The sequence below is a fragment of the Eurosta solidaginis genome, chromosome 3, assembly GCF_040869045.1.
Source record: "Eurosta solidaginis isolate ZX-2024a chromosome 3, ASM4086904v1, whole genome shotgun sequence".
Classification (NCBI taxonomy): Eukaryota; Metazoa; Arthropoda; class Insecta; order Diptera; family Tephritidae; genus Eurosta; species Eurosta solidaginis.
Window position 1 is genome coordinate 96,150,806 of NC_090321.1, and position 19,621 is coordinate 96,170,426.

The window sequence follows — 19,621 nt, forward strand, 5'->3', positions numbered from 1 at the left end:
AAACATGAGCGGATACAGAGAGACATTTGGGAGGGGGTGCGGCGCCTATAAGTAGTCCACACAATTAGGATTAAAAACATAGAATTAGGTAAATGGTGTATAAAGGAATAGCAACAAAGGGGCAATACTTAGAGACCAATTGCAAAACGACCAGCAGCATTCATTTGGCTGAGTGGATAAAGGCATCTGCCTTAACACTAGTATGAAGTATGAATGTTGGAGATTTCGTGTTCAAGACACAGCTCCCGTGAAGCTAGTTGATGAAGAAATTCAGAAAAACATGTGGGATCTTTTGTTTGTAGCACCCATTACCCATCGTAGGAGGGCGGGTTTAAATTCCACTCCCGGCAGAAAAGGCTTTAAAGAGATTTACAAGTGTCAACCAATCTGGTATCCCTGAACATTTGAACCATCACTGACCGAACAAAGACGAGAGAAGAAGAAGTTAGTTAGTTGAAGTTACTCGTGAACGCTCGACGCGTGTGCGTCTCGTATCCTTTTTAAATAATTGAAATTAATCAAATATATATATTAAACTCTGTAAATCCTGACAAAATGAATTACTAAAGTAATAATTGAAATACCAAACAACTAGTGTTGTGACAATTTTCAGAAGTGAGCTGAATTCGCGCACTACAAAAGTTAAATACACGCTCGAATGTAATATAAAATTAAGCACCATTCGTTCGTGCTTGCGCGCTTCGTTAAAAAGCCAGGAGAAATTGTGAAATTCTTAAACATGCATACGAACGTGATTTTTCATGCGTTGTGTCGATCGGTAGGGTTGATAAAATAAATCATGATGCCGAAATTCAGTGATTTAAAAGTTGAGCAATTACGTCGAAAATTGCGAGACATCGGTTTATTCACCACTGGTAATAAATCGCAACTCGTGGAAAGACTATGCGAACATTTCAGTGAGGAACGTTTCACAAGTGCTTTAAATGATAGTGCAAACGTAAGCAAAAATAGTCAGGAAGTCGAATCTTCCTTCGTACATACATAGCATGAAGACAGGCCACTGAGTAGCTCATCGCCAGTTACAATGACGGTGCCTGCATCTTAATATTCATGCGTCGAAACTACGCCAAATAGTGCAGCGATAATGGCACCGTTGCAAAACGAAACACGATTTGCGTGTAGAAGTACAGAAGAAAACGTTTTTCTACCGACGTTTTATGGTAGCACGCCTATGTACTCCTCGTCTTTTCTGCCCAACGTACAAGGGCAATCGAATATGCTAATTCCATCGACCGACGTATATGGTCAACGTTTATATGGAAATTCGAATGCATATATTGTACCAACAACGTCATACGGAGTTCATACATATACAACTCCATACAACACATTTTCTCTGCCAAACGTTCAAGAGCAGCAGAAAATTCATGATTCAACGGCTAGCGCAAGTGGCAGCAGACACGTTCATTGGGGTGCGCAAACGATAACGCCGCAGCCAATATTCTCTGCCGCAAACGCAGTCAACGCTAACCTACCGCGCAGTGATACAATGCTAACCAACATGAACGCGCAACAACATGTTGAAATACCAACGAGATGGTCAAACGAAATTTCAATCGGTAACGGACAAAATTTTTGTTGTAGAAATGAAGCGACAAATTCATATCCAATACAGCAAACGAGTGTGAACAGTAACGAAATAAGAATAAGTGCAATGCCAACGAGACAAGAACAAATAACGTCGCAAGAATTTGCAAATGTAAACAAAGAATATAATAGAAAGATAATTTGAGTTTTTGGTGACGTTCGTGATATAATTGCAATTCTACCGTCGTACGATCCGTGTAAAAAGATAATAAATTCAGAACAATTTATAAATCGTGTTAACCAACTGCGTAGTGTTTATTGTTGGGAAGATAAAATTCTATTGTATGCAATACAAACGAAACTAGAAGGTGTTGCAAAAATGTGGATAGATGCCAGTGCGGAAATCTTTACAGATTGGCAACATTTTGTGTACGAATTTCTAAACGAATTTTCATGTTCTTTGAATGCTGCGGACATTCATATGGAACTTATGAGCATGAAAAGAAATAATAGTGAAAGTGTAGAAGCATTTTACTATCGTGTATTGGCGACTGGTCGCCGAGGTAAAGTTGACGATGCGTCAATAATAAAATACATAATTAATGGTATAAACGAAAACGGTTTAAAGCAGTGTGTATCTGTGCATAATTATCAAACATGTAGTGAATTGCTACGACCGATTGTGAATTATTGTAAGCACAATAATTTGAAAAGCACGAATTTTGCAAATGCAAAACAAAACGAAGAGCCGACAAATGCAAATACGAAAATAGAGAATCAGAGAAAAACAACGATATGCTATAATGTAATAAGGCTGGAAATTTGTCGCGAAACTGTCCTGAGCCACAAAAACGCGAACGATGTTCAAAGTGTTCGAAAGTGGGGCACTCCACAAACAATTGCAAAGTAAAAACGCCGAAAGATAATTGTAACACCGTGAATGAAATCAAAAGTGATTTTATAATTAAAAATATTGAAATAAACGGTGTAAAGACAAATGCTTTTATAGATACGGGTAGCAGTAGGACGTTAACAAGAAAATCACTCGCGCATAAAATCGTAAAAATCGGTGAATGTTGTGTTACATTAAAAGGTTTCGGTGGAGCATCATATAAATGTACGTCCAAACTGAATGTAATGCTTAATATAGACGGAAACGCGTCCGAGACGGAAATGCTAATCGTAGATGATGAAATTATTGATTATCCAGTGCTAATCGGTATTAACGTAATATATGACGCTAACAAACAATTCGTATTCAAAGGAAAAGAAATGTGGGTAGTCGAAAAACCAAATAACAAAATTCTAAGCATGACAGATGGTGAATTCGGTGAATTAAATGAGATGTTACGAAAACATGATCGATGTTTCTCTGCTGAATCGAGTTCAGTGGGTAAAACGAGTATAGTTAAAATGAATATTTCATTGTTGTCTGATACGCCAATTAATATGAAACCATATGGACTGCCATTCGCGCATCGCCCTATCGTAAAAGAGATTATCGAAAACCTGTTGAAAAGTGAAATAATCCGACCATCAAATTCTCCGTACGCATCGCCTATTGTGCTCGTGGAAAAGAAAAACAAAGAGTTCCGAATGTGCGTGGACTACCGACAACTAAATAAAATTACCGAAAAACAACCATATCCAATGCCAATAATTGATGAACTTTTCGCGATGTTATCTGGGAATCAGTTTTTCACGACATTAGACTTTAAAATGGGTTATCACCAAATCGAGGTGAATGAAAATTCGAAAAAGCTAACCGCGATTGTGACGACGGAAGGTCATTACGAATATAACCGGATGCCATTTGGTCTCGTTAATGCTCCGGCAGTTTTTCAAGAAGCTATGAATAAATTAATCGAACAGTGTAAATCGAAAAATATAATTGCTTATTTGGGCAAATGTGGTTTTTTAAAAGACGAGATCGAGTTTCTCGGACATAAAAATTCACGCAACCAGGTGATCGGAAAATACAAGCAATAAAGAACTTTAAAATACCTAATACGCAAACGGAAGTTCGCCGCTTCCTCGGGTTAACCGGATTTTTTAGAAAATTCGTCGAAAATTATTCATTAATCTCGCGCCCGTTAACAAGACTAATAACGAAAGCATGTGCTGAAAAATTTGAATGGGGCGAAGCTCAACAAAACGCGTTCTCCACGTTAATTAATAAATTATGTAGTACACCATTGTTAGCTCTATACGATTTCAATGAGCAAGATCAGGTGCATACCGACGCAAGCAGTATAGGAATCGCAGCAGTACTATTGCAATCGAAACGCGATCACGACGGTTGGTAAGCTGTAATGTATTTTAGCCGCCACTGCACACCGGCTGAATCGACCTATCATAGTTACGAGCTTGAGGTATTGGCTGTTGTAGAAGCATTGCAACGCTTTCGCATTTATCTACTGGGTAAGTCATTTAAAATATTTACTGACTGTTCTGCTATTTCGAGCCTGAAAGCTAAAACGCCACCAATACCACGTATTTCAAGATGGTTAGTCCGTTTGATGGAGTATGACTACGAGATCATACGTCGACCAGGTAGTCGAATGACTCACGTCGACGCAATGAGCCGTGCTCCTATCCCGGCTGACAAAATACAACGGGTTGACGTAGTTGACGACGATTGGTTGTTGACAATGCAACTAATAGATCCATACATACGAGAAATAATTTCAGTTCTAAGGGACGAAACTGTGTCCACCCAAGCGAAACAATTCCGAAAAGAATACTCTTTTGAACGAAACAGATTATATCGACGAGTAGATAACAAGCTACTTTATGTGGTACCAAAAGCTGTACGTTGGCGTATATCTCGATACTGCCATGATGACTTTGGACACTTTGGTGTTGATAAAACGATTCAACGCATTCTCAAACATTTCTGGTTTCCCAAAATGCGAAAATACGTCAAAGATTATGTAGCATCGTGTACAGAATGCTGTTATAACAAAACGAAAGGAGGAAAACCCGAAGATGTGTTATACTCCGAACCAACCGAACCTATACCATTTAGACTCTTACATATCGACCACTTGGTGCCGTTTGTTAGGAGTAAGCGCGGAAATATGTACGTCCTTGCAATAAGTGATGCATTTACCAAATATATCGTCGTCAAACCGGTCCGTAGTACAAAAACGTTACCGGTCATTCAAGCCTTAAATGAGATTTCGAGTTATTTTGGTCTCCCTGCTCGAATAGTAACGGATCGTGGTACTGCGTTCACATCCAAACAGTTTGTAAAATATTGCAACGAAAACAACGTAATACACATAAAAACTGCAGTACGAACTCCACGCGCTAACGGTCAAGTGGAGCGTGCAAATCAGGTTATATTAAATTACCTTCGTTCAACGTCTTCGAATCCGAAAGAATGGGACGACCAATTGCGCAATCTACAATGGTCAATCAACTCGCAACAAAATTCGACAACTGGGTATTCTCCCCACGAACTAATATTCGATTTCAAACTAAACGACATAATTCATAATAAACTCTTGGCTGCAGTAATCGACGATGATAATAAAGAAACGGCATTAGAAAAACGGGACAATGCTATGTCCTCAATCAATACTCAGCGACAAAAATGGAAGGAGCGCTTCGATAATAAGCACAAAACGCCCTCCATCTACAACGTTAACGAGATGGTGGTGATACACAACGAACCATCTGCTACAGGGGAGTCACGTAAACTCGAACCCAAATTCCGTGGTCCCTATGTAACAGCGAAAGTTCTTGGGAAGGATCGATACCTTCTTACCGACATCGATGGTATCCAACAAAGCCAAAAGAAGTTTACATCAGTCTATATCGCCGACAAAATTAAGCCTTGGTGTTCAATGCCACCTGAACTCGATGGCTTCAGCGATGATAATTTATCTGATAGCGACGAGAATTTATATGATAACGAACATGATCAATCTACAGACATCGGGGGCGATGTCATTATCAGAAAGGGCCGGGCTGTCAACCAATCTGGTAACCCTGAACATTTGAACCATCACTGACCGAATAAAGACGAGAGAAAAGAAGTTAGTTAGTTGAAGTTACTCGTGAGCGCTCGACGCGTGTGCGTCTCGTATCCTTTTTAAATAATTGAAATTAATCAAATATATATATTAAACTTTGTAAATCCTGACAAAATGAATTATTAAAGTAATAATTGAAATACCAAACAGCTAGTGTTGTGACACAAGGTATACTCGAAACAGCTGTCGACTTGTCCTTCCTGATGTCACGTTGTTTAAATTTTTCCCAAATTATCAAGTAAAACATTTCATGTTTTCATTTTCACAGCAGCTGATTACGAAAGGAATTAGAAAAACATTAAAACGTACATAAATATAATTATTTTCCCCCATAACTTTGGTAGAAAAAATATTTTTTTAACTGCCGACGCCATCACGAGTTACAAAGAAAAGTTAAACTCGCTCAACAAAAGCAAAAGTGCTATAACATCGAAAAAAAAAATCGAATTTCGAAAAATTTGATACACTTCAAAAAATTTCAACCCCATACCAATTTTTTTCCCAAGATTATACTAAATTTTAAATTCTTTTTTGGAACGTTAAGGTGTGTGCCCTCCCCACTTTCCCGTGGATCCTCCAATGTACATAAATAATGCGAGTCTATGTAATAGGTATGATTTTCAGATAGTGATTCAAGTATATACATACATAGTAACTCTCTATACATACTTGTAGTAACGTATGTACATATGTAAATTTTAGTGTTGCAAAAAAATAATTGGTAGCCAAAATTTTCAATATATATTCAGATTTCGTTTATTTAGGGGTAAAGGACGCCTGGCCTCAGATGAGCTCATAAAAGTCGAATCTACAGCTCGACACTGGCTTTTGAGAGAACTTTTCGACAACTTTTCGGCATACAAATAAATATGTGGGGTATTCAACGGTAACAATATTGGAGTAGTTAACTTCTTATGGGTCCTGGGGTATGGTGGTGGCAGCGCGCTAGCCTATCACACCGAAGGTCCTGGGTTCAACTCTCTTCTACTTTATCTTCCATTTTTCTTCCTTATTCTTGTCAAACGCTTATTCCATTTATTTCGTTCTAACTTCCACTCCCAATTACACTCCCACTCCAAATCCAACTCCCACAATCACTCTCACTCTTACTCCCATTCCCATTCTCACTCACACTTCCAGTCCCGCCCTACTTCCACTCCTCTACTTCTCCCACTTCAACTTTCTTATACATATATGGAATCAATATACAAAATACGAAAGTTGACGCAAATCAATATATGAAGTACACATACTAAAATGTGAAAAGTTTGAGCCAAACAGACTTAGATTTCTGACAAGATTAAATTTATATTGTCTGAGAGCGTGAACCAAAACTCAAATCCCCATGAATATACATAAACAATTTCATCAAAATCGGTCCAGTCGTCTAGGAACTCAGTGACGTACACACGTACCCAGTACGCCAAGCGGGGACAGTGGCGGCTTGTACTCAAAACTACTAATTTTTAAAATATCACAATCGGTAAAACCGTCTTTGAGTTTTAACCAGACTAACACACAGTAATTCATTTATATATGTATATATGGGGTAAACCACTTTACTATTTATAAAAAGAGCGCGAGGTATTCAAGTGGTCATCTAGTGATCCAAATAAAACGCATTTTCTCACCAGTATGAACTGTGGCTAGTATGAAAACTTGCCTTTTGCTATATTGGATATTTATCCATGCAAATGAGGGAAAAATAGCAGCAAAAATCATAAGCTAATCGTGATAGCATATAAAGAAAATTTGGTAAAAACATACAAAGAGGAGGAGAATGAAATACGGGTCCACCAATCCTCGCTTCTGATGCCAATTCATCACTAAAGTACGATCGAGTATTACTCGGAATCACGCCTGTCCCGACAACAACTCTCAAGACCTAACACATTGCGCTTCAATAACTAACCTACGCTATGGTGCTAGGAATCCGTCCTTTCTAACAACATTAATTTGAATGCAACTAAAGAGTATGCATGTTTAATAAACGTTCATGAATATAACATAATGTGTATCTTTAAATATAATTGTAGACTTACATACATATATAGCCTGTAGATAAAAAAAAAACTTTTAATTAATAACCATATTTTTTTTAAATAAACTACTGAGGACTTCATGACCAATGCCATGCTCTTATGAACTTGCCTAGTTATATTTTGTAAAATATTCTCTATGTTATAACTCCCTCCAAACACATATATAAATACTTACTGTCTCCTCGTTCCCCGCTATTGAACTGCCACTTTTCATCTGCATCAAAATGCGCATCACCGCCGCGCCCCTCACCCGGGTAAAAACCATGGGCAAGAACCATACCAGGTCCATCGAACTTATAGCCATCACCATGATCTCCCCTATAAAAAATTATTTAAAAAAGTCTATAGTAAGTATTAATTATGTAAGAGTAAATATATATGTACGTAAAATTAAAAAGCTATATTAGCTTATTATATATTTGCTTACTGAATCAAAATAATCCTATTTAGATAACAATTGATGAAATACATACATATTAGGCCCTTATTGAGATTCGCATGCTTGACAGACATGTCAAATATACATGTACATAAAAAAAGAAGTAAGGAGAGGACTGCCATCTGCTATGCCGAAGGCTTCATACCTTTCATGAATGGGGCTGAACAATAATCTTTCGCATTCGTAATTTCCAAGTAATCGGCTGTATTAGATGAGTATAATGTAGAGAACAGATGTACCAAAGCGAACATACATATATCAAATAAAAACCAGATCGGTATTCCTCAAACTAAGTATGACGTTTCTTGATCTCTGTATGAGATACCTAAAACCATGAATCTCTTATGTGAACAATAGGTTGCATGGGATATTCGGCCGACCTATACGATTCTTTCATACACCTATATAACCATTTACGTAAACATTTGGTGAAGCGTATAGCTAGTTAATTGGGTCAGAGATTAAAAGCTTATTTTCTGTACAATCGGTTGTATGGAATATATACTATATATTCAACAGATCTCTGCGATTTTTTCAGACAACAATATAGTGAAAAATCTGATAAATTGAGTAAGATATAACAAAGAAAAAAAACTCTTTTTGATATATGTATGCTTTGATGGTCCGATCCGGCCGGTTCCGACAAATGTCCAATCGGACATTAAAATATACCCTCTCTCCAAATTTCATCAAGATATTTCAAAAAAAAAGGGGCTAATTTGCGTTCAAACAGACAGACGGACATAGTTAAATCAACTCATATCGTTATTCTGGTCAATTCGGTATACTTATTGGTGGGTTTATCTTTTTATACCCAGTTGAGCAGAGCTCACAGAGTATATTAACTTTGATTGGATAACGGTTGGTTGTACAGGTATAAAGGAATCGAGATAGATATAGACTTCCATATATCAAAATCATCAGTATCGAAAAAAAATTTGATTAAGCCATGTCCGTCCGTCCGTCTGTCCGTTAACACGATAACTTGAGTAAATTTTGAGATATCTTGACGAAATTTGGTATGTAGGTTCCTGAGCGCTCATCTCAGATCGCTATTTAAAATGAACGATATCGGACTATAATCACGCCCACTTTTTCGATATCGAAAATTTCGAAAAATCGAAAAATTGCGATAATTCATTACCAAAGAGGGATAAAGCGATGAAACTTGGTAGGTGGGTCCAGCTTATGACGCGGAATAGAAAATAACTAAAATTTTGGACAATGGGCATGGAACCGGCCACTTTTAAAAGAAGGTAATTTAGAAGTTTTGCAAGCTGTAATTTGGCAGTCGTTGAAGATATCGTAATGAAATTTGGCAGGAACGTTTTACTATATGTACGCTTAATAAAAACTAGCAAAATCGGAGAAGGACCACGCCCAATTTAAAAAATTGTTTTTTTTTTAACTCAAATTTTAAAAGAAAAGTTAATATCTTTACAGTATATAAGTAAATTATGGCAACGTTCAACTCCAGTAATGCTATGGTGCAACAAAATACAAAAATAAAAGAAAATTTCAAAATGGTATAAAAAATGACCGAAATCTGACTATGACCACGCCCACTTTTTCGATATCGAACGATAAATGAAAAAAGTGCCATAATTCTATACCAAATACGAAAAAAGGGTTGAAACATGGTAATTGGATTGGTTTATTGACGCAAAATATAACTTTAGAAAAAAACTTTGTAAAATAGGTGTGACACCTACCATATTAAGTAGAAGAAAATGAAAAAGTTCTACAGGACGAAATCAAAAGCCCTTGGAATCATGTCCGGATTACTGTTCCTGGTATTACATATATAAATAAATTAGCGGTACCCGACAGATGATGTTCTGGGTCACCCTAGTCCACATTTTGGTCGATATCTCGAAACCGCCTTCACATATACAACTACCACCACTCCCTTTTAAAATTCTTATTAATACATTTAATTTGACACCCATATTGTACAAACACATTATAGAGTCACCCCTGGTCCACCTTTATGGCGATATATCGAAAAGGCTTCCACCTATAGAACTAAGGCCCACTCCCTTTTAAAATACTCATTATCACCTTTCGTTTGATACCCATAATGTACAAACGCATTCTAGAGTCAACCCTGGTCCACCTTTATAACGATATCCCGAAAAGGCGTCCACCTATAGAATTAAGGCCCACTCCCTTTTAAAATACTCGTTAACACCTTTCATTTGATACCCATATCGTAAAAAAATTCTAAAGTCACCCCTGGTCCACCTTTATGGCGATATTTCGAAAAGGCGTCCACCTATAGAACTAAGGCCCACTCCATTTGAAAATACTCATTATCACCTTTCGTTTGATACCCATATCGTACAAACAAATTCTAGAGTCACCCCGGGTCTACCTTTATGGCAACACCTCGAAAAGGCGTCAACCAATAGAACTAAGGCTCAGTCCCTTTTAAAACACTCATTAACACCTTTCGTTTGATACCCTTATTGTACAAACGCATTCTAGAGTCACCCCTGGTCCACCTTTATAACGATATCCCGAAAAGGCGTCCACCTATAGAACTATGGCCCTTTCCCTCTTAAAATACTCTTTAATACCTGCCATTTGATACGCTTGTCATACAAACACATTCCAGGGTTACCCTAGGTTCATTTTCCTACATGGTGATTTTCCCTTATTTTGTCTCCATAGCTCTCAACTGAGTATGTAATGTTCGGTTACACCCGAACTTAGCCTTCCTTACTTGTTTATACTCAGTTGAGCAGAGCTCACAGAGTATATTAAGTTTGATTGGATAACGGTTGGTTGTACATATATAAAGGAATCGAGATAGATATAGACTTCCATATATCAAAATAATCAGGATCGAAAAAAAATTTGATTGAGCCATGTCCGTCCGTCCGCCCGTTAACACGATAACTTGAGTAAATTTTGAGATATCTTGATGAAATTTGGTACGTGGGTTCCTGAGCACTCATCTCAGATCGCTATTTAAAATGAACGATATCGGACTATAACCACGCCCACTTTTTCGATATCGAAAATTTCGAAAAACCGAAAAAGTGAGATAATTCATTACAAAAGACAGATAAAGCGACGAAACTTGGTAGATGAGTTGAACTTGTGACGCAGAATAGAAAATTAGTAAAATTTTGGACAATGGGCGTGGCACCGCCCACTTTTAAAAGAAGGTAATTTAAAATTTTTGCAAACTGTAATTTGGCAGTCGTTGAAGATATCATGATGAAATTTGGCAGGAACGTTACTCCTATTACTATATGTACGCTTAATAAAAACTAGCAAAATCGGAGAAGGACCACGCCCACTTAAAAAAAAATTTTTTTAAAGTAAAATTTTAACAAAAAATTTAATATCTTTACAGTATATAAGTAAATTATGTCAACATTCAACTCCAGTAATGATATGGTGCAACAAAATACAAAAATAAAAGAAAATTTCAAAATAGGCGTGGCTCCGCCCTTTTTCATTTAATTTGTCTAGGATACTTTTAACGCCATAAGTCGAACAAAAATTAACCAATCCTTTTGAAATTTGGCAGGGGCATAGATTTTATGGCGTTAACTGTTTTCTGTGCAAATGGGCGAAATCGGTTGATGCCACGCCCATTTTTTATACACAGTCGTCCGTCTGCCCTTCCGCATGGCCGGTAACACGATAACTTAAGCAAAAATCGACATGTCTTTAATGAACTTAGTTCACGTGCTTACTTGAACTCACTTTATCTTGGTATGAAAAATGAACGAAATCCGACTATGACCACGCCCACTTTTTCGATATCGAAAATTACGAAAAATGAAAAAAATGCCATAATTTTATACCAAATACGAAAAAAGGGATGAAACATGGTAAGGTAATTGGATTGTTTTATTGACGCGAAATATAACTTTAGAAAAGTAGAAGGAAATGAAAAAGTTCTGCAGGGCGAAATAAAAAACCCTTAAAATCTTGGCAGGTATTACATATATAAATAAATTAGCGGTATCCAACAGATGATGTTCTGGGTCACCCTGGTCCACATTTTGGTCGATATCTGGAAAACGCCTTCACATATACAACTAAAACCACTCCCTTTTAAAACTCTCACTAAAACATTTAATTTGATACCCATATCGTACAAACAAATTCTAGAGTCACCCCTGGTCCACCTTTATGGCGATATTTCGAAACGCCGTCCACCTATAGAACTAAGGCCCACTCCTTTTTAAAATATTCATTAACACCTTTCGTTTGATGCCCATATTGTACAAACAAATTCTAGGGTTACCCCTGGTCCACCTTTATGGCGATATCTCGAAACGGCGTCCACCTATGGAACTAAAGATTACTCCCTTTTAAAATACTCATTAATACCTTTCTTTTGATATCCATATTGTACAAACAAATTCTAGGGTCACCCCTGGTCCACCTTTATGGCGATATCTCGAAACGGCGTCCACCTATGGAACTAAGGATTACTCCCTTTTAAAATACTCATTAAAACCTTTCATTTGATACCCATATCGTACAAACGCATTCTAGAGTCACCCCTGGTCCACCTTTATGGCGATATTTCGAAACGGCATCCACCTATAGAACTAAGGCCCACTCCCTTTTAAAATACTCATTAACACCATTCGTTTGATGCCCATATTGTACAAACATATTCTAGGGTCTCCCCTGGTCCACCTTTGTGGCGATATCTCGAAACGGCGTCCACCTATGGAACTAAGGACTACTCCCTTTTAAAATACTCATTAATACCTTTCATTTGATACCCATATCGTACAAACGCATTCTAGAGTCACCCCTGGTCCACCTTTATGGCGATATCTCGAAAAGGCGACCGCCTATACAACAACCACCACTCCCTTTTAAAACCCCCATTAATACTTTTAATTTGATACCCATATCGTACAAACACATTCTAGAGTCACCCCTGGTCCACCTTTATGGCGATATTTCGAAACGGCATCCACCTATAGAACTAAGGCCCACTCCCTTTTAAAATACTCATTAACACCATTCGTTTGATGCCCATATTGTACAAACATATTCTAGGGTCTCCCCTGGTCCACCTTTGTGGCGATATCTCGAAACGGCGTCCACCTATGGAACTAAGGACTACTCCCTTTTAAAATACTCATTAATACCTTTCTTTTGATATCCATATTGTAAAAACAAATTCTAGGGTCACCCCTGGTCCACCTTTATGGCGATTTTTCGAAACGCCGTCCACCTATAGAACTAAGGCCCACTCCCTTTTAAAATACTCATTAAGACCATTCGTTTGATGCCCATATTGTACAAACAAATTCTAGGGTCACCCCTGGTCCACCTTTATGGCGATATCTCGAAACGGCGTCCACCTATGGAACTAAGGATTACTCCCTTCTAAAATACTCATTAATACCTTTCTTTTGATATCCATATTGTACAAACATATTCTAGGGTCACCCCTGGTCCACCTTTATGGCGATATCTCGAAACGGCGTCCACCTATGGAACTAAGGATTACTCGCTTTTAAAATACTCATTAAAACCTTTCATTTGATACCCATATCGTACAAACGCATTCTAGAGTCACCCCTGGTCCACCTTTATGGCGATATCTCGAAAAGGCGACCACCTATACAACAACCACCACTTGCTTTTAAAACCCCCATTAATACTTTTAATTTGATACCCATATCGTACAAACACATTCTAGAGTCACCCCTGGTCCAGCTTTATGGCAATATTTCGAAACGGCATCCACCTATAGAACTAAGGCCCACTCCCTTTTAAAATACTCATAAACACCATTCGTTTGATGCCCATATTGTACAAACAAATTCTAGGGTCACCCCTGGTCCACCTTTATGGCGATATCTCGAAAAGGCGACCACCTATACAACAACCACCACTCCCTTTTAAAACCCCCATTAATACTTTTAATTTGATTCCCATATCGTACAAACACATTCTAGAGTCACCCCTGGTCCACCTTTATGGCGATATTTCGAAACGGCATCCACATATAGAACTAAGGCCCACTCCCTTTTAAAATACTCATTAACACCATTCGTTTGATGCCCATATTGTACAAACAAATTCTAGGGTCACCCCTGGTCCACCTTCATGGCGATATCTCGAAAAGGCGTCCACCTATAGAACTTAGGCCCACTCCCTCATAAAAACTCTTTGACGCCTTTCATTTGATGCACATTCCAGGGTTTCCCTCGGTTCATTTTCCTACATGGTAGTTTTCCCTTATGTTGTCACGATAGCTCTCAACTGAGTATGTAATGTTCGGTTACACCCGAACTTAACCTTCCTTACTTGTTTCTTTAAAGTCTTACAATTTTGAGATTGTCGGTGACAAATTAAATATATGTACGTACATACCATTTAATTTTTATGAAAGGTATGATTAAAACAAATTTACTGACTACTTTTTTCGTTCGTTTTGTTTATTGGAATCATCACAGCGATAAATCAAAATTGTAGTAACATCGTCAAACCAAAAAGTATTTAAATGAAATAATATTGTCGATAAAGGCCTATTCAAAAATCTGGGTAACTTATTTTTACAGCTGCTGTAGTTCTTGCTAATTCCATTACAGGTCTTTAGCAGCTGTCGTGATTATTAAAAGTCAATCAAGCAAACATTTTAATTTTTTAACCGAAATGGCCACAGGGCGTATGAGTGGTATTTATTTCGTTTCTTTGTGTGTAGAAGTCCACGAAAGTGGGGAAAGCTTCTGACCGCCATTCACCTGGGAATGGCCAGAGCGATTCTTTTGCATGCGGTTCCAGCAGCTCACTACTGCCGGTCGCTTGCGGCCAAGTTTCCTCTGGCTAAACATCCGTTTAGCGGTGAGCTAATGTGAGAAGGCGACAACCTGGCTAGGCCACCCTGACATAATCGGTTTAAGGGCTAGCCGGGGGAGATCTCATCGGCAGCGTCTGTACACCTGTAGGTGCGGCTGCAAGCGCGCGTCTCTCTTGGAGCAAGAGGCTCGCTATATAAACCCGCTGAGCGGGTTGTGCGCTGGGCTTGGGACCCGCCACGTTAAACCATACTCCAATGAAAGATAACAACAAGCATCGGATAAATACACTCCCTACTGATGACGACCATGGCAAACGTTTGAAGGACAATGAATTGAGGGCATGCACCTGGAACGTCCGCTCCCTGAATGGGATTGGTGCAGATGCCCGGCTGGTTGATGTCCTCGTCAAAGCAAAATTTGACATCACCGCCATCCAAGAAATGCGTTGGACGAAGCAAGGAAGAAAGAAGATCAAAAATTGTGACATCTATTGGAGTGGCCATACGAATAAGCGCAGTTTCGGCGTCGGATTCGTGGTGGGAGAGAGACTTTGTGCTGGCGTTCACGTCTGTGGGCGAGCGTCTCGCCGCTATCCGAATAAAACCAAAATTTTTTAATATATCATTCATCTGCGCCCATTCGCCGACAGAGGAGAAAGACGATGAGGTGAAGGACACTTTTTATGAACAATTATAACGCACATACGAGCGCTGATCCCGTCATGATATAAAAGTCGTGCTTGCCGAATTTAACGCCAGAGTGGGCAAAGAAGGTGTTTTTGGCCCTACAGTCGGAAAGTTCAGCCTACACAATGAAACTTCTCCTAACGGACTGAGGCTGATTGACTTTGTCGGTGCTCGAAACATGGTCATATCCAGCACGAAGTTCATGCATAAAAAGATACATCAAGCTACATGGCTGTCTCCTGGTCGAAATACTCGCAATCAGATCGACCACGTTGTGATAGACGGGCGGCATGCCTCCAGTGTTTTACATGTGCGCACGATCCGAGGACCTAACATCGACTTGGACCATTATCTCGTTACAGCCAAAATACGCACCCGCCTCAACGCGGCTAAAACCAAGGAACAAAAAACACAAAGAAAGCTAGACGTCGAAGGAATACAGGAGCAGTGGGAGCATATCTCCAAGGCACTTCGTACTGCCGCCGAGGAAAAAATTGGTTACCGGCGGCCACGAAAAAACAACTGGTATCATGAAGAATGCCGCGTTGCAACCAAAAGAAAAGACGCTGCCTACAGGGCTACGTTAAAAGCGAGCGCGACAAGAGGAGGCTATCGTGAGTTGAAAAGGGAAGCGATACGCCTTTACAGGAAGAAAAAAGCAGAAGCAGAAAGGCGTTAGTGCGAGGAGCTTGAGCTGCTACCCACCAGGAATAACGCCCGAAAAGTTTACCAAAAAATACGGCGACAGACGGAAGGTGTTAAGACCGGGGCAAACTCCTGTAGGAACGAAAACGGCGACCTTGTAACTGATGTCCAGAGAGTGCTTAGATTATGGAAGGAATACTTCTCTGCTCTTTAAAAATGGAGGCAGCAATTCACCGCACAGAGATGAAGAACCCGATCTCACAATCGATGATGATGGAATATATGTCCCCCCACCCGATTATGACGAAGTTAGAATACCAATAACCAGATTTAAAAACAACAAGGCCGTGGGCGCTGATGGATTGCCTGCGGAGCTATTCAAGTACGGCGGCGAGGAGTTGGTAAGGTGCATGCAGCAGCTTCTTAGCAAAATATGGGCTCAGTCCACAAGAAGGGGGATACTGCAAAATGCACCAACTATCGTGGAATCTGCCTTCTTAATATCGCATATAAGGTCCTTTCAAGTGTATTATGCGAAAGATTGAAGCCCACCGTGAACCGGCTGATTGGACCTTATCAGTGCGGCTTCAGACCTGGTAAATCTACCATCGACCAGATTTTCACAATGCGCCAAATCTTGAAAACCGTGAAAGAACCCATGAAAAGAGAATCGACACACATCACCTCTTCGTCGACTTTAAAGCCACCTTCGACAGCACTAAAAGGAGCTGCCTATATGCCGCTATGTCTGAATTTGGTTTCCCAGCAAAACTTATACGGCTGTGCAAATTGACGTTGAGCAACACCACCAGCTCAGTCAGAATTGGGAAGGACCTCTCCGAGCCGTTTGAAACTAAACGAGGGTTGACAGGGTGACCCCCTATCATGCGATTTCTTTAATTTGATGCTGGAGAAAATTATACTAGCTGCAGAACTTAACCGCACTGGAACAATATGCTATAAAAGCATATCATCGGCCTAAACACCCGCGCTGTTAGTTCTGCTTACTCCAAACTGGAAAAAGAAGCGGTAAAGATGGGTTTGATGGTGAATGAGGACAAAACGAAGTACCTGCTGTCATCGAGCAAAGAGTCAGCGCATACGCGCCTTGGCAACCATGCTACTGTTGGCAGCCATAATTTCGAAATAGTAAAAGACTTCGTTTCTTTGGGAACCAACATCAACACTAGCAACAACATCAGCACTGAAATCCAGTGAAGAATCAATCTTGCCAATAAATGCTACATTGGACTAGGTAGGCAATTGCAAAGTAAAGTCCTCTCTCGGCGAACGAAAATCATACTCTACAAGTCACTTATCGTACCCGTCCTGCTATAGGGGGCAGAAGCATGGACCATGACAACAACAGATGAAGCGGCTTTGGGAGTGTTCGAGAGAAAAGTTCTTCGAAAGATTTATGGACCTCTACGCGTTGGCGATGGCGAGTACCGAAGAAGATTTAGTGATGAGCTGTACGAGCCATACGCAGACATCAACATAGTCCAGCGAATTAAAACGCATCGGCTGCGCTGGATAGGCCATGTTGTGCGAATGAAAGATGATGATCCGGCCAAGAAAGTGTTTATATCGGAACCCACCTATGGAAGCAGAGGTAGAGGGCGCCCCCGACTCCGTTGGAAGGACCAGGTGGAAAACGATTTAAACTCCCTTGGTGTGACCAACTGGCGCCGGTTGGCGGAGCGAAGGTGCGACTGGCGCGCCTTGTTGGACGGCCATAACCGTTTAGACGGTTAAGCGTCAATTAAGTAAGTAAGTAATTTGAACATATACACATACACATATACATAGTATTGTAACGAATTTACTGCAATTCCTCTTATTTGCAAACTTCTGTTTACGTTCGTATCGCTAAACTGTTGGACAAATAACTCTAATATTCAATAATGCAAAATGGCCTTTATTAAAGTACTTCACAATACACTGATACTTCACAACCAATAGCTTGCTTAAATCAAACTGATTGTCGTACATCTACTGTTGCTGCCTTTTATACTGTCTGGTTTCCTCGTTGCATACTTCTAGGCTTTTCCATTCTAGAATTTACTAGTTAGTTATCAGCTATACAATTACCAGCTATACCTACGCTTATAGCTTCTCATATGCGCGTGTATACGTGAGTAATACTTGCACAAATTATTGCCTTCTTTTGTGAGCGTCTCAGATAAGATATATGCATGTGTTTGTGCGCCTCTTCTCCGCTGCTCGTATGGACATATGGGTAGACATAATGATTGATTTAATGATGTGCATACAATTCAATGCTTAGCATCGGCTTAGAGATGATAGTATCCCTTTTTTTTTTTTTTTTTTTTTTTTTTTTTTTTTTTTTTTTTTTTTTTTGCGGGGAGGCTGAAAAATGCCTAATGCACCATAATTGCTGCCGTCGCAGCAACCGTGTGTCCGTAGACTAAAAAACAGACTAAAAAACAGCCCCGTTCTGGAACCGTCGCCCACCCCGGCACCACTTTCGCATTACTTCAGGGTGGCGTTCCATATTTCTCATTTTTTAAGAGCCTACTGTTGTCCCTGCGTCCAGGTTCCCGCTATTTGCTCTGAGTGTCCATTTAATCACCACTGCTTCGCATGCGCATTTCTCTGCGCTCCCTCTCAACATCCATCAGGCGTGTCATTACTATAAATGCTAAATGATAGTATCCCTTAGTGTTGCTAATATTCGTCACAGTATGTATTTACAGACGCACAGTGGCACCTCTGCCGTTAAAGCATGGCAAAAATCAAAAAAATCATGAAAGCGTTCGCTAAATCTAATACATGTTCATTTCACAGAAAATTATAGTTTACCAGGTAGAGCCGCTCAAAGTTGACGAATTTTCAACATTGGGAAAAATTTGAAAATTTTCTTCTTTTTCGTTGTATTTAAAATGGTTTTGTGAGTAAATAAGGCGGCCGGTTGTCGTTTTCTTGTATAGCAATTAAAGATAATTTAATTTAGGATTGAAACAAAAAAAACTGTTTTTTTTTGTTAAAAGTTGGAGGATATACCTGTTTTTCGAAATGCCTATTTTTAGGCCGTTTTTAAAACTTTGATGGAAAAAAAAAGTTAAAATATGTGCTCCGTTAACTTAACAGTAGGTATTTGTGAAATATTCAGTTATCTAAATTCATAAAGTCTACCTGTGTCCAGCTGCAACTTCACTTTTTAGATCAAATAAAGTTGAACAACCTTGGGCATAAATACGCCCCTGAGCAGGTATATATAATTCAGTACGGCCGTAAGGTCGTTTTTGTTGTTGGAACTTGTTAACAACATACATTTTTTTAGTTACGAATTGTATACCTGAAATTCGTTTCAATAATTTGAGTAGGTATATAAAGCTATCCATCATACAATGCACATTATCATTCGTCTTTTGGAGATTAAGGAACTAACTATTCTGTTTATTTA

General features: G+C 39.2%; 1 protein-coding gene across 2 annotated transcripts in view; it reads right to left on the reverse strand.

Annotated features, from left to right (window-relative positions):
• Mmp2 (Matrix metalloproteinase 2) overlaps positions 1-19,621 on the reverse strand; it is a 199,448-nt gene that overhangs the window by 32,028 nt on the left and 147,799 nt on the right. For both annotated transcript variants that reach the window (XM_067772834.1, XM_067772833.1), the window contains exon 3: positions 7,806-7,948. In XM_067772834.1, the coding sequence (XP_067628935.1) occupies positions 7,806-7,948 (143 nt within the window). The remainder of the gene's footprint in view (positions 1-7,805; positions 7,949-19,621) is intronic.